Source organism: Canis lupus, chromosome X (genome assembly GCF_048164855.1).
Source record: "Canis lupus baileyi chromosome X, mCanLup2.hap1, whole genome shotgun sequence".
Lineage (NCBI taxonomy): Eukaryota > Metazoa > Chordata > Mammalia > Carnivora > Canidae > Canis > Canis lupus.
In genome coordinates, this window is record NC_132876.1 from 18,835,187 (window position 1) to 18,850,089 (window position 14,903).

General features: G+C 39.0%; 1 protein-coding gene across 3 annotated transcripts in view; it reads right to left on the minus strand.

Annotated features, from left to right (window-relative positions):
- HPRT1 (hypoxanthine phosphoribosyltransferase 1) overlaps positions 1–14,903 on the minus strand; it is a 38,422-nt gene that overhangs the window by 23,229 nt on the left and 290 nt on the right. Inside the window, exons 1-2 of one of the 3 annotated variants that reach the window (XM_072818003.1) lie at positions 14,723–14,901; positions 857–963 (exon numbers count right to left, since the gene is read on the minus strand). In XM_072818003.1, the coding sequence (XP_072674104.1) occupies positions 857–963; positions 14,723–14,737 (122 nt within the window). In that variant the 5' untranslated portion in view covers positions 14,738–14,901. Of the gene's footprint in view, positions 1–856; positions 964–2,083; positions 2,105–14,722; positions 14,902–14,903 lie in introns of those variants that run through there. The other 2 variants (XM_072818001.1, XM_072818004.1) reach the window with 2 other exon arrangements.

Here is a 14,903-nt window from a genome sequence, read left to right on the forward strand (position 1 = left end):
ACCATATGTAATGTATTTTCTCTTCCTTATGATTTTCTTAAAAACATATTCTTTTCTCTAGCTTACTTGGTTGTAAGAATACAGGATAGAATACATATAACATACAGAGTGTGTGCTAATCGACTGTTTATGTTATTGGTGAGTCTTCTGGTCAACAGTAGGCTATCAGTAGTTAAGTTATGGAGGGAGTCAAGAGTTATATACACACGTTTTGACTGCATGGATGTCGGCGTGCCTAACCCCCATGTTGTTCGAGTTAACCACACATATATCTGCACACAGTGTATGTGCATAACCATTGTGGAGGGAAGGATTGTATAAAGGAGGCTGAAGAGGAGAGAACCCCACTTTACTCATTTATAGCCTCAATCCTTAGAATATTTTACAACAGACATGTACTGATACTATAATCTTAAAATCAAAAACTAAATAGCCAGACATACAAGGCAAGCATTCAAAGACCAAGTTAGGGATTTCACTGCAATTCAGTTAAGGGGATATTTTCAAGCTAGATATGCATACTAATCAAAATATGACCTTCCCTTCATGTGATCTAGCCCCAGCCCATTACCCTGTTCAGGGTTGAGTAATCAAAGACTGTGACTAGAGTTCATTCCTCCAATCTCCCTTCAGTGTACTTTATTCTACTCCCTACAGATTCCCAGTATACCATGACTTACACTGGGTAATTAGTAAGCTCTCTCTATACCTTGTGTGTAAAGAGGGCTCTCAAATAGAAAACATCTATTATTTGACAAGTTGGCCTAGTTTATTCAAATATCAACTACTTGAAACACTTGCGGACACCTGAAATTAATAGAGAAACCCAAAAACTTCAATTGAAGATCTTACTAACCTGTCCATAATTAGTCCATGAGGAATAAACACTTTTTCCAAATCCTCAGCGTAATGATGAGGTATACAAAATAAATCTAGGTCATAACCTGGTTCATCATCACTAATCTGAAAAAGAAATAGGACCATTTCAATGACAGCATTACAGGATTGACTTTAGATGTTAAAAAACCTTAGCTTAGGGCAGCCCGGGTGACTCAGTGGTTTAGCGCCACCTTCAGCCCAGGGTGTGATCCTGGAGACCCCGGATCGAGTCCCACATGAAGCTCCCTGCATGGGGCCTGCTTCTCCCTCTGCCTGTGTCTCTGCCTCCCTCTCTCTCTCTGTGTTTCTCATGAATGAAGAAATAAAATCTTAAAAAAAAAACCTTAGCTTATAAGAGCAATTTAGGTATGACACTTCGAGAACTTTCTGTAAACTTTGTAGGTATGATCATGAATTACAGTTATATAAGAAATCAACCTTATGTTTTAGAGACAGTTAAGACTATAGATGTAAAATGACAGATTATGAAATTTCCTTTAGTTCAGCAAAGAGAAAACAAAAAACTTTAAAGAGTTAAGACAAATGCGGCAAAATCTCGATAACATTTTAAACATGAGTGATGAGGATATGGGGATTCATTTTACTATTCTCTCCACTTTTAAGTTTGAAATTTTAGTAAAAAAAATTTATAGCCATCAGAAAGGATGAATACCTACCATTTACACTGATGTGGGTGAAACTGGAGGGTATTATGCTGAGTGAAATAAGTCAATCGGAGAAAGACAATTATCATATGGTTTCACTCATATATGGAATATAAGAAATAATGAAAGAGATCATAAGGGAAGGGGGGAAACTGAGTGGTGAAAAATTAGAGAGGAAGATAAATCATGAGAGACTCCTAACTCTAGGAAACGAAGGGTTGTAGAAGGGGAGGAAGGGGAATGGGGTGACGGGCGTTGAGGTCACATAACGAGGTGAACAGTGGGTGCTATTATTATATTCTGGCAAACTAAATTTAAAAAAAATCAAAACAAATTTTAATATGCTGTAGAAAACTATTTTAATACACTGTAGTCTAACAAGCTAAAATGTCACACTGAACAAAAGCTGCTGTTCCTCACCTCAAATCCGGCCTCTCTCACCTCATGGGGGGGGGGGGGTCACCTAAAAAGCTAAGTGATTTCTTAAAAACCCAAGCTTGTTAGAAGTCTGAAATTTTTATAATCAATTCATGACGTGCCTTCATAGCAGATACTCCAAGATTGCTTAAGTAGAACCATATATTGGTTGTCTTTGTATGCCGAGTACCCAGCATACAAAGTATTTAATAATATCGATGTGGTACCTGTGGTGATAAAATGTACAATAATTATAATTTTATAAGTATTAAATATGTACCTATGCATATAGAAAAAATATAATAAAAACTATTATTTCGAGAAGAGTTACAGCAATTTTATTTCTTTAGAGTGTATATTCCACATTTTCTTCCTTGAGTATATATATTGCTTTTTAAGAAATTCAGTAGTCTTTCTTATAAACTATTTGTGGTATTATGTGTTTCTTTAAATACATATAAAAAGTATGGGTATATTTTTAAAGATGTATTACAACAAAATCTACAAACAAATTGTAATACAACAAAATAAAAGCAAGAAGTGAGGAGGGGAAGGGGGAAGGAAGGAAAGGAGGAAAAAAGGAAGGAGTAACAAGAAGGAAGGGTGGCTATGGAGGAGAATATACCAAACAGTGGTCAACTATAAGGGGATACTTGCTGCACCGCACACTTTAATATTGACATGGCCTTTTTTTTTCATTGTCAATTTCACTTTTTATTTATTTATTTTTTAATTTTTATTTATTTATGATAGTCACAGAGAGAGAGAGAGAGAGAGAGAGAGTCAGAGACATAGGCAGAGGGAGAAGCAGGCTCCATGCACCGGGAGCACGATGTGGGACTCGATCCCGGGTCTCCAGGATCGTGCCCTGGACCAAAGGCAGGCGCCAAACCGCTGCGCCACCCAGGGATCCCCAATTTCACTTTTTAAAAATCATAGTTGAGGGCAGCCTGGGTGGCTTAGCGGTTTAGCGCCGCCTTCAGCCCAGGGCGTGGTCCTGGAGACCCAGGATCGAGTCCCATGTCAGGCTCCTTGCATGGAGCCAGCTTCTCCCTCTGCCTGTGTCTCTGCCTCTCTCTCTCTCTGTCTCTCATGAATAAATAAATAAAATCTAAAATAAATAAATAAAAATCATAGTTGATTTATAATTCTCACTTGCCATTATGTTTAAAATTCATTCAAAGAAATAAATCAGGGGGATCCCAGGGTGGCTCAGCATATTTAGTGCCTGCCTTCAGCCCAGGGTGTGATCCTGGAGACCCGGGATCGAATCCCACGTCGGGCTCCCTACAGGGAGCCTGCTTCTCCCTCTGCCTGTGTCTCTGTCTCTCTCTGTGTGTCTCATGAATAAACAAATAAAATCTTAAAAAAAAGAAATAAACCAGATTTAAATACTCTACACCTCACATGATATTCAAGACTAAATATCTTCCAAATCACATTCAAGAAACTGATGCTAGGTTTTGGGCAGTTTTCGAGAAATATTGGCCAAACCATAATCACATGTCAATGTATCACTAATATCTACTGTGAGCACTTTTTTTTTTTTTAAAGCTTTTTTTTTTTTTTATGATAGGCACACAGTGAGAGAGAGAGGCAGAGACACAGGCAGAGGGAGAAGCAGGCTCCATGCACCGGGAGCCTGATGTGGGATTCGATCCCGGGTCTCCAGGATCGCGCCCTGGACCAAAGGCAGGCGCCAATCCGCTGCGCCACCCAGGGATCCCCCTGTGAGCACTTTTCAGTCAGCACTGTATTAGTTGCTTAAGGATAGGCATCTTGGCTTTCAGTAAAATTTTAAAATACATATTTAATATTTATATTATTATCTACAGAATTCATAATTATATTCTGAGAAGGCTGAGGTTTGTGTTGTCACTTTTTCAGTCCCAAAAGCTGTTTTGAGTTCCTCAGAATTGAGTAGAATTTTAGGTACTATCTTGTCCACCTGTGCATATGGCCAGGAAGTGATCCAAGTGGATGGACCCGGACACGCTCATGGGCATGGCCTGGTGGCAGGTGATGCAAAGGCACTCACTTGGCAGCTGGTCTGAGGGCGGCTAGAAGTCAACATTGATTTGCTTTTATTTTTTTAAAGATTTATTTATTTATTTATGAAAGAGAGAGAGAGAGAGAGAGGCAGAGACACAGGAGGAGGGAGAAGCAGGCTCCATGCCGGGAGTCTGACGTGGGACTCGATCCCGGGACTCCAGGATCGCGCCCTGGGCCAAAGGCAGGCACTAAACCACTAAGCCACCAGGGATCCCCTGATTTGCTTTTAAACAAACATATATTACTTTCACACAAAGCAAGAAAAATTCTATTTGGGTGGGGGAAGATTTTACCAGACCCTCTAAGATGAAGTGCTAACATAATCTGCTCAACATTCACATCATGTGTATTTCAGAACACATTTACTACAAAAAGAATAGAAATGGGACATTCGTGTCACCTAGAGGAGTTTTTTCCAAGAATATAACAATCAAGTATGACTTTTGTAAATTTTATAAACTGAAATTTAGTTCAAGCTTTGGGAAAAGACAGACCTTGCTAGATCCTGTAGGATATAAACATCCACGTCCAGCTCATCAGGCTGTATCTGCTATTACCTGACAAGAATGAAAAGGTACCATTTCCTAGTGCTTTAACACTAAAAAGATCCAGAGCATCAAAATGGCTTCCCTGGAGCTTACTCAGCACCTGCTCCTAGGTACTCACTGCTTCTGCACAAGCATAAACCAGGACCCATCCAGGACTCTTTGAAACATGCAACAATTGTAAAGACTACAGCTTCTGTGGACGTAGCTCAGTGAACAGCTACAGGTTTTGCAGGCAGCCTAAGAACTTCGAGAGTCTGGTTTGTCTCAATCAAAGCCGATGTGACTTCTGCCCAGATTTCATCCCAGACACGCAGACTGCTATAGACAGAACAGCTGGGATACACACTAAAACAGGAATTCTATCTCTATCAAAACACCAAATTAATTTCTAATTCAGAAGTTCTTACTTTCAATCAATCCTATTAGATGTATAGATCACATTTAATGTCAACAGGCTGACTTATGTGGCACCTGGGTGGCTCAGAAGGTTAAGTGTCCGACTCTTAATCTCAGCCCAGGTCATGAGTTCAAGCCCTGCCCAGTGTGAAGCCTGCTTTAAAAAAAAAAAAAAGGAGGGTGTTGACTTGTGATTATGAGAGAATATTATGAAACACTATATGGCAACAAATAGGACTACCTAGAAGAAATGAATAAATTTCTAGATGTAAGTAACCTCCCAAAACCAGATCAGGAAGTAATAGAAAATTTGAAGAGACCGATGACCAGCAATGAAATTGAATCACTAATCAAAAAACTCCCAATAAACAAAAAGTCCAGAACCAGATGCCTTCACAGATGAATTCTACCAAACATTTAAAGAAGAGTTAATACTTATTTTTCTCAAACTATTCCAAAATAAATAGAAGAGGAAGGAAAACCCAAATTCATTCTATGAGGCTGGTACCACCCTGATGCTAAAACCAGATACTACATAAAAAAGATAAAAAAGATACTACATAAAAAAGATACTACATAAAAAGAGAACTACAAGCCACTATCTCTAATGAAGATACATGCAAAATTCCTCAGCAAAATATTAGCAAACCAAATCCAACAATACATTAAAAAAATCACTCACCATGATCAAGTGATATTTATTCCTGGGATGCCAAAGGTGGTTCAATATTCGCCAATCAATCAATATAAAAGATCACATCAGTAAGAAAAAGGATAAACACTATATGATCATTTCAATAGATTCAGAAAAAGCATCTGACAAAGTACAACAACGATTCATGATAAGATTCCTCAACAAAATATGCTTAGAGGAAACATACATCAACATAATAAAGGCCATATATGAAAAACTCACAACAGTACACTCAATGGTGAAAAACTGAGAACTTCCCTCCTAAGATCATGAACAAGATGAGGATGTCCACTCTCACCAATGGAAGTCCTAGCCACAGCAATCAGAGAAGAAAAAGGAATTAAAAAAAAAAAGCTGGAGATATCACAATTCCAGATTTCAAGTTATACTAGGAAGCTGTAGTAATCAAATCAGTATCGTACTGGCACAAAAATAGACAAATAGATCAACAGAATAGGATAAAAGGCCCAGCAACAAACTCATGATTATATGGTCTTAATTTTCAACAAAGCAGGGAAGAATATTCAATGGGAAAAAGACAGTGTCTTCAACAAATTGCGCTGGGAAAACTGGACAACATGCAAAAGAATGAAACTGGACCATTTTCCTACACCATTCACAAAAATAAAGTCAAAATGGATTAAAGACCTAAATGTGTGACCCGAAACCATAAAAATCCTAGAAGAGAACATAGGCAGTAATTTCTCCAACATAGGCCATAGCAGTATTTTTCTAGATATGTCTCTTGAGGCAAGGGAAAGAAAAGCATAAATAAACTATTGGAAGTACATCAAAATAAAAAGCTTCTACTCTACTTCTACTCTACTTCTATTTCTACTAAGGAAATAATCAACAAAACTAAAAGAAAACCTATTGAATGGGAGAAGATATTTGCAAATGACATATCCAATAAAGGGTAGTACTCAAATACATAAAAAAAATTGACACAACTCAACACCCAAAAAACAATCCAATTAAAAAATGGGCAGAAGACATAAACAGACATTTCTCCAAAGACATACAGATGGCCAACAGACACATGAAAAGATGCTCAACATCACTCATCATCAGGTAAATGCAGTCAAAATTACAATGGGATATCACCTCATATCTGTCAGAATGGCTAAACTCAAAAACACAAGAAACAACATGTATTGGTGAGGATGTGGAGAAACCCTACCCTCTCGCACTGCGGGAGGGAATGGAAATTGTTGCAGTCACTGTGGAAGACAGTATGGAAGTTCCTCAAAAAGTTAAAAATAGAACTACCCTAAGATTCAGCAATCACACCACTGGGTATTTACCCAAAGAATACAAAAACACTAATTCAAAGGGACATATGTACCCTTATGCTTATGGCAGCATTATTTATAATAGTCAAACTACGGAAGCAGCCCAAGTGTCCATCGGTTGATGAATAAAGAAAATGTAGTGTGTGTGTGTGTGTGTACACACACAATGGAAAACTATTCAACCATAAAAAGAATGAAATATTGCCATTTGCAACAACATGGACGGAGTTAGAGAGTATGCGCTAACTGAAAGTCAGAGAAAGATAAATATCATGTGATTTCACTCATGTGGAATTTAAGAAAACAGGAAAAAAGAGAGAGACAAACCAAGAAAAAGACTATTTACTATGAAGAACAAACTGATGGGGTTACTAGAGGAGAGGTGGGTGGGAGGGAGGATGGGGGAAATAGGTGATGGGGATTAAGAGTACACTTAACATGATGAGCACTGAGTAATGTACAGAACTGTTAAATCACGGGATGCCTGGGTGGCTCAACGGTTGAGCGTCTGCCTTCGGCCCAGGGCATGATCCTGGAGACCTGGGATGGAGTCCCACATCAGGCTTCCTATGTGGGGCCTGCTTCTCCCTCTGCCTGTGTCTCTGCCTCTCTCTGTCTCTGTGTCTCTCATAAATAAATAAATAAATAAATAAATAAATAAATAAATCTTTAAAAAATTAAAAAAAAAAGAATTGTTAAATCATTATACTGTACACCTGAAACTAATGTAACACTTTATATTAACTATACTGGAATTTAAAAAAAAAAACAATAAAACTTTTAAAAGAGTTGATTTGTTCTTTCAAGCATAGAAAAACATGTTAATATAACTATTCCCAAAAGGCAAAAAGAAAAATTCTTAAAACTTACATTGCTTGAGGTACTTTAGGCATGAATTCATAACTGTGCTAGAATTCACTATAAACAAATGAGGTATATTTATGGGGGTCCTAATTTAAGAAATATACGACTGGCCATAGGAAGTTGGTTGTCAGAACTGGGCAATGGGTATATGAGGGTTTGTTATATTATTACATCTACTTATAGATATTTCAAATATAAAGTCAAATACAGAGCAATTTATTTAAGTGATTACAAGGCGCCAACATTACTTTTCCCAATTTGACATTTAATGAAAAGTCCAAGTCTTTTAAATCCACATATAATGACTAAATATTAGAATACTAATTTTAAAATGGTGACAACCTTATCCAGAACCTGTATTCTTGTTACTAATACTCAAATATTTATTGAGAATCTACTATGTTGTACATAATAGAGAGGATTAGACAAATCTGACATAGCTACCCTCAAAGGGTTTACAGTATAGAAGACATGACATGTACATGAATAACCATAAGACAGTGTTAAAGCACTATGAAAAAGAAATCGGTGAAGCACTGTGGGAATTTAAGAGAGCATCACTATTAATAAATAAAATAAGATAAAATTCAATGAACAGGAACTTATTTTTACTCATCCCAAACACCAAAGCTTCATATTAAACAGGTCCAATAACCTCAATCTCCACAAGAGCTAGACAGAAATATACTTGGCGGCCTTTAATCTTATAAACTCCTACGTATCCCACCTGATATTGGTTACTATCTGCTATTAACCTCATCTGATAGTTAACCATCCAGTGGTTGCTTTGCTAGGAAGGGATTGCAATATATTAAATTACATAAAATGCATTCAGCATCCACTTTAAGGCACTGTGCAATAAATTTTGTAGGGGGATACAAAGATGATTTTCAATTTAGAGCCCTCAGAGCTTATAATCTAGTAGAAAAGACATACATATACACACACATCTATACAGCACAACAAAGCCTATCATTTGAACCTGAATCTAATTTTTTTTTTGTACCTGAATCTAATCTGACAAGCCCACAAATCTGTGATTATCAAGAGCAGTTATATACACACTAAATGCAAACCTGGAACCCAACACCAATGACTCCCCCTAAAGTAATATCAAGCTTAAAGTAGTCATTATATTCTGTTGCCTAGGCTGTAAACCGAGTAAAAGTGACTGTCAGGTCTCTGATACTGAATCAGTACAGCTTTCTAAATCAACTAGGCAATAGTTGATGATGAATGTATCACATTTCTGTATGAGTGTAAATCACATGTTTTATTATTGGTGACTTGGTGTTGCATGTCTAAGCACATGGTTGTCACCAACACCTTCTCAAAAAAACTGTATTAGTCTGCTGGAGCTGCCCTAACAAAATACCACTGACTGGGTGGCTTAAACAGCAGTAATTTATTTTTTACAGTTCTGGAGACTGGGAATTCCAAGATCAAGATGCTGGCAAAGTAGTTTTCATTCTGAGACCTCTCCTCTTGGCTTGTAGGCAGCTACTTTCTCCTAGCTATGTGTACAGTGGAGGGTAGGGGAGGGAATCTTTAGTGTCTTTTCTTAAATGACCAGGACCCCAACCTCATGACCTCATCTACTCCTAATTACCTCCCAAAGGCCCCACCAAATACCTACCACACACTGGCCGTTAGGGTTTCAGCATATGAATTTGGGCAGGAATGGCTATTATTCAGTCCATACCAAGAACTTGACATAAAATGGCTAAAGTAGATCACAAAGAAGATTCTGGATGGCTTTGGAAAGAGCCCAACCCAAAAATATTTGGGGAGCCCTTTGGAGGTAAACAAATGAAAATGGTTTCTCTCCAGATCCAATGTTTCCACTATGGCCATTTCTGGCTGAACTGGAAATCAAAGAATAGGTTACTAATAGCTCTGAGTTACTTACCATTTTACTCAGGCAGTTCAGAAATCTGACCATATCTCCTCAAGCTTTAGAACACAGCTCTCAAATTCTAACCTATGTGTAATACACTTATTAAAGGTAAACTCTACAAGGTACTTTTATTAATATGTAAGATTATTGAAAAATGTAATATCAGCATCTACCATTTGTCTAGAATCATAGTCAATACTTCTGCTATAATAGATGACCAAAATAATTTTACTTCCCAGTAAAACTGGCATCACAGATTCTTAATAATTATGTGTGTCAATGTATAATGATTTTCACATTGAAAATTTTTGTGGTTTGCACATTAAAAATTTTTTTGCACATAAAATTTCTTTTTTTAAAAAATATTTTTATTTATTCATTTATGATAGAGAGAGAGAGAGGCAGAGACACAGGCAGAGGGAGAATCAGGCTCCATGCCGGGAGCCCGACGCGGGACTCGATCCCGGGACTCCAGGATTGTGCCCTGGGCCAAAGGCTGGCGCCAAACCGCTGAGCCACCCAGGGATCCCCACACATAAAATTTCTAATTAAAAAAATATATTATCTACAATTACAGCAGGCAAGGAAACCTAAGATAACACTAGCAACATCAATTCATCATCTGTAACTAGGATTGCTTAAGTTTTTTGTGGTCAAAAAATACCAATGTTTGTGGTTCCAGACCAGATCAAATGGAAGTAAGTTTTAAAATGAGCTTAAAATGTGAATTAAAAGATGTATGATTAATAGATAAAATATATTTTATTTTATTCCTAGTAATCAACAATTCCAAGCTTCTAGAATGTGCAGAAACTGCTGGGTAGTATATTTCTACCTTTTATATTCAGATACTTTAAAATTCTTTAAAAACTCAAAAATAAATTAAAATTCTTAAAGAACACCAAAGTAAAGTATATGCCATCCCCTTGGAATAATCTGTGATAACCCAGGTTATCATAAAACTAAAATTATGAATCATTGATATACATAATTCTTTTTAAAAAAGATTTATTTATTTATTTATGATAGACATAGAGAGAGAGGCAGAGACACAGGCAGAGGGAGAAGCAGGCTCCATGCCGGGAGCCCGATGCGGGACTTGATCCCGGGACTCTAGGATCGTGCCCTGGGCCAAAGGCAGGCCCTAAACCACTGAGCCACCCAGGGATCCCCGATACACATAATTCTTAACGTGAAAATAATTAAAGCTAGCAGTATGTTCATCTTCCAATTTTATATCCGTCTTACAAATAAATTACATATATAAATTGCTTGCTCTCCCTTCTAGGGGTAAAGGAATTAAAAGATTTATAAGAATCTAAGGGTTATAAGAGTTAAAATCAGCATTTTTTAAAAAAATTATTTATTTATTTTAAAGGGAGGTGCAGAGAGGGAGATAGAGAATCCCTAAGCAGACTCCCCACTGAGTGGGGAGCCCAGTGCAGGACCCTGAGATCATGACTGGAACCAAAATCAAGAGCTGGACGTTCAACTGACTGAGCCACCCAGACACCCTTAAAATCAACACTCTTAATTATTCAACCCAGGGGTAAATTATTAGCTGCTCCTAAGTAGGTCGGCCTATAACTACTATATGTGCAAATACATGAATTTATCCTACACTATGATCTTTCCTTTGATTAGTGTGCATAGTGGAATAATAACCATGTGCATTCTGAACAAAAAAATATATACCTATCAATTATCAGAAGCACACTGTTAAAGAGAGTAGTTCCATAGCAATTCCAAGTTTGTATGAATTCTTATTAGCAGCAACTTATTCTAAATGTTAGTAATTTGGTGGCAAAGTAACAATGGAGTCTCTCTATTGATATTAACAAAGGTGGTTGACACTTTTACAGCCTATGAGTCTTACTGAATCCACACAGGATAAAATTACAGAAAGAAAGAAGGCTAAGTGCATTCTTAGCATTTCTTCACATGAAATGGCCCAGTTACTACCTGATGAACTATAAGAAAACTAAAAGAAAGCTCCCAAGACCCCTCTTCTCTGCTGATCTGGTTGGTCTTTTTGCCCTTTTCCCAATTCCTGCCTATGGACTTTCTGCAATATCCAGATACCAACAATGGACAGAAAACAAGATGAATCTACAGTACACATGTCACATTACTCAATTTGCAGAAGCCTCCAAACCGAACTGCTCCATTTCTTGGTGATCACAGAGAATAATTCTGGTCTACATTGACTGATGTTAGTCTAAAACCCTGTTTGATAACAATTATAGGGCTGTGGACCCAAAAAAATTGCACTAGTCTATCAATTCTGTGAAAATAAAAAAAAAAAAATTCTGTGAAAATTATTGACTGGGTAGTACATTACACATCTAGCACTACCATCCTGAAATTCAGAAGACCGAATACACTCATAATGCTTATCTGATGTTTCACATTAATGTGCAAAAATCCAGAAGCTTGTTCTTAGTTCATGTGTGTGCAAGTTTCCCCTGGCAGTTTAATACAAGCAGCATGGGTTGTATCAGGCAGATCTGGGGGCCAATTTCACCTGTGATGTCAGGCAAGTCACTTCACCATCTGTGCTTCCAAGGTCATGCTAGTGTTTACCTACCTCATAGCAAACCTATTTTGTAACTCTGGGACGTTTACACTAGGTAATATCTGCAAAATACTTACTTCAATGCCTAAGACATAGTAAATACTAAATAAATACCTACTATTGTTACTACTAACTTAAAAATGGAGAGGTTAAGAGCAGATTCAGGCCAGATAACTTAGATTCAAATCCTAGCATTGCTGGGTGATCTTGGGTAAGTTACTTACTCTCTCTGAGCCACATAAATTTCTTTTTAAATTTAAAAATATCAAACCATGGGGTGCCTGCTCAGTTGGTTAAGCATCTGCCTTCAGCTCAGGTCATGAGCTGAAGCTCCCTGAGCAGGTTGCCTGCTTCTTCCTCTCCCTCTACCTGCTGCTTCCCCTTCTTGTGCTCTCTCATTCTCTGTCAAATAAATAAGTAAAAATATCAAACCAGGGCACCTAAGTGGCTAAGTCGGTTAAGCATTTGCCTTTGCCTCAGGTCATGATCCCAGGGTCTGGGGATAGAGCCCCATGTCTGGCTCCCTGCTCAGCAGGGAGCCTGCTCCTGCTTCTCCCTCTCCCTGCCACTCCCCCTGCTTGTGCTAGCTTGTTCTCGGTCAAATAAATGAAATCTTTTTTTTTAATTATTTAAAAATCATTGAAAAATCAAAAATAAATTAAAAATATCAAACCAGTTAATTATACCTAAAGGGCTTAGAAAAGAAACCAGCACATAGTAAACACTATATGAGTGTTTGTTATTACTAACATGCAGAGAATTTCTGGGAAGGAAATAAAAAAAGGAACAGGAATTTGCAAACCAAAAACACAATGAAGATCTTAATGTTGAAACAAAACTAGTAGTTCTAACAAAAATAATTCACTGTGTGCTGGGGCAGGCATTATACCCCAAAGTTAAAAGTATCTAACTTCCTCAGCAACTGAATAAAAACAACAGCGCCCACCATTTTTTGAGCACCCACTATTAGTGTACCATTTTAAGCATAGGCTCTTGAGAGAGACCTAGGTTTGAGTCTGAGTTCCTCTTTATAAATGTGCCATGTGGGTATAGTGAGAGGTTAAATTACCCTCTCCGAGGCTTCAAAGATTCCTCCTCTGTAAAATGGTCATAATCATGCTAATTCATCTCAAGAGTCCTGGATCCAGCAGCATTAGGCTCCCTGCTTATCAGGGAATCTGCTTGAGGCTCTCTCCCCACCTCCCCTCTCTAATAAATAAATAAAACTGGAAAAAATCATCATGCTATTGTTACAGGGTTGTTTTGAGGACTAAATAGGACTATATCGGTAAACACAATGATAGCTACTATTACTATTCCCAGTCAAGGACCATGGAAAGGTTGTTCAGACTGCAGACAGTCTTACAATCTTTTCAGTAACACCAAGTGGCAGCTAGCACCTCAGCAATACATTAAAGACACTTTAGCTCAGAAAGGTGATGTAAGTTACCCAAGGCCACACAGCTAGTAAATAGCCCAAACAAGCAGGATTCCAGGCCTAACTCCATTAAGAGCATTGGTCTTTACCTTAAGCCACATTGCCTAATATCAACAGAATCCTTCCTTTTTAAGGGCTTAAAGGATTAATTATTTAATTTAATCATTTAACAAACCATTATTGAGAATTTATTACATGCCAGGCACCATCCTATGTGCTGGGAATACAGTGGTGGTCCCTGACCTTATAAAGTTTATGATTAATGAGAGACGATCAACAGGTAATTGGGTAACTGTGAAAATAATATGACGATGACGATGACGATGCAGACGAAGGCATCTAACTGTTTGGCAGGGGTGTTGGCCATTTTAGCAAGCATGATCGGAAAGGTGGGGGGTGCGATGCAGCTTGGTTTGTTCGAGAAACAAAAAGAACCAATGAGGTTGGAGACAAGATACCAGAGGCTGATTGATGATGGTATGAATGTCCTTGAAGGTAAGGACCAGATTCGCATTTTTTGTCCCTGTAGGATCAAAGAGCATAGGATCCAGATTGAGGCTTATCTGATTTCGAGACCTGGATACCTCTGGGCCGTGGGAAAATTACCTAATATCGTCTCAGTATTTCCTTGTATGCAAAAAGGTAGGTATGGTTACCGCTACCAAGGTTGCTGTGAGGATTCGACCAGGCAATGCGCATTCGCACAGTCATTATGGTATTTGCGGAACTGGGTGCAAATGCCAGTCTCTGCGTGCCCTATGTGGTCATTCCATGCCTGGACCCTCTACACAGGGCCTGGGCAGCATACCCCCAGTTTAGAGAAGGGCCTCTCCGAAAAAACGCACCCCCCCCCCGACCCGCGCGGCGCGCCAGATCATCCCCAAACTGGCCCGCGGGCCCCTCCCCGCAGCACGCTCCCCAGCGGCACAAGTCAACCAAAACGCCATTTCCACCCTCTCCTCCCACACGCAGCCCTCCAGGCCGGGCATGTCCCGGGGCACCCACCCCACACCTCGCCATCCGTCTCCCACGCCGCCCTGCGTGACGTAAAGCCCGAGCCGGGACGCAGCGGCCGCCTCCCGCCCCTCCGGGCTTCCCCGGGCCACCCCGGGCCCCGGCGGCCGCACTGCGGGCCGCGCGCCTCAGGGGCCGCCAGCCGCCGCCACGGCCGGGCGGGCCAAACTGC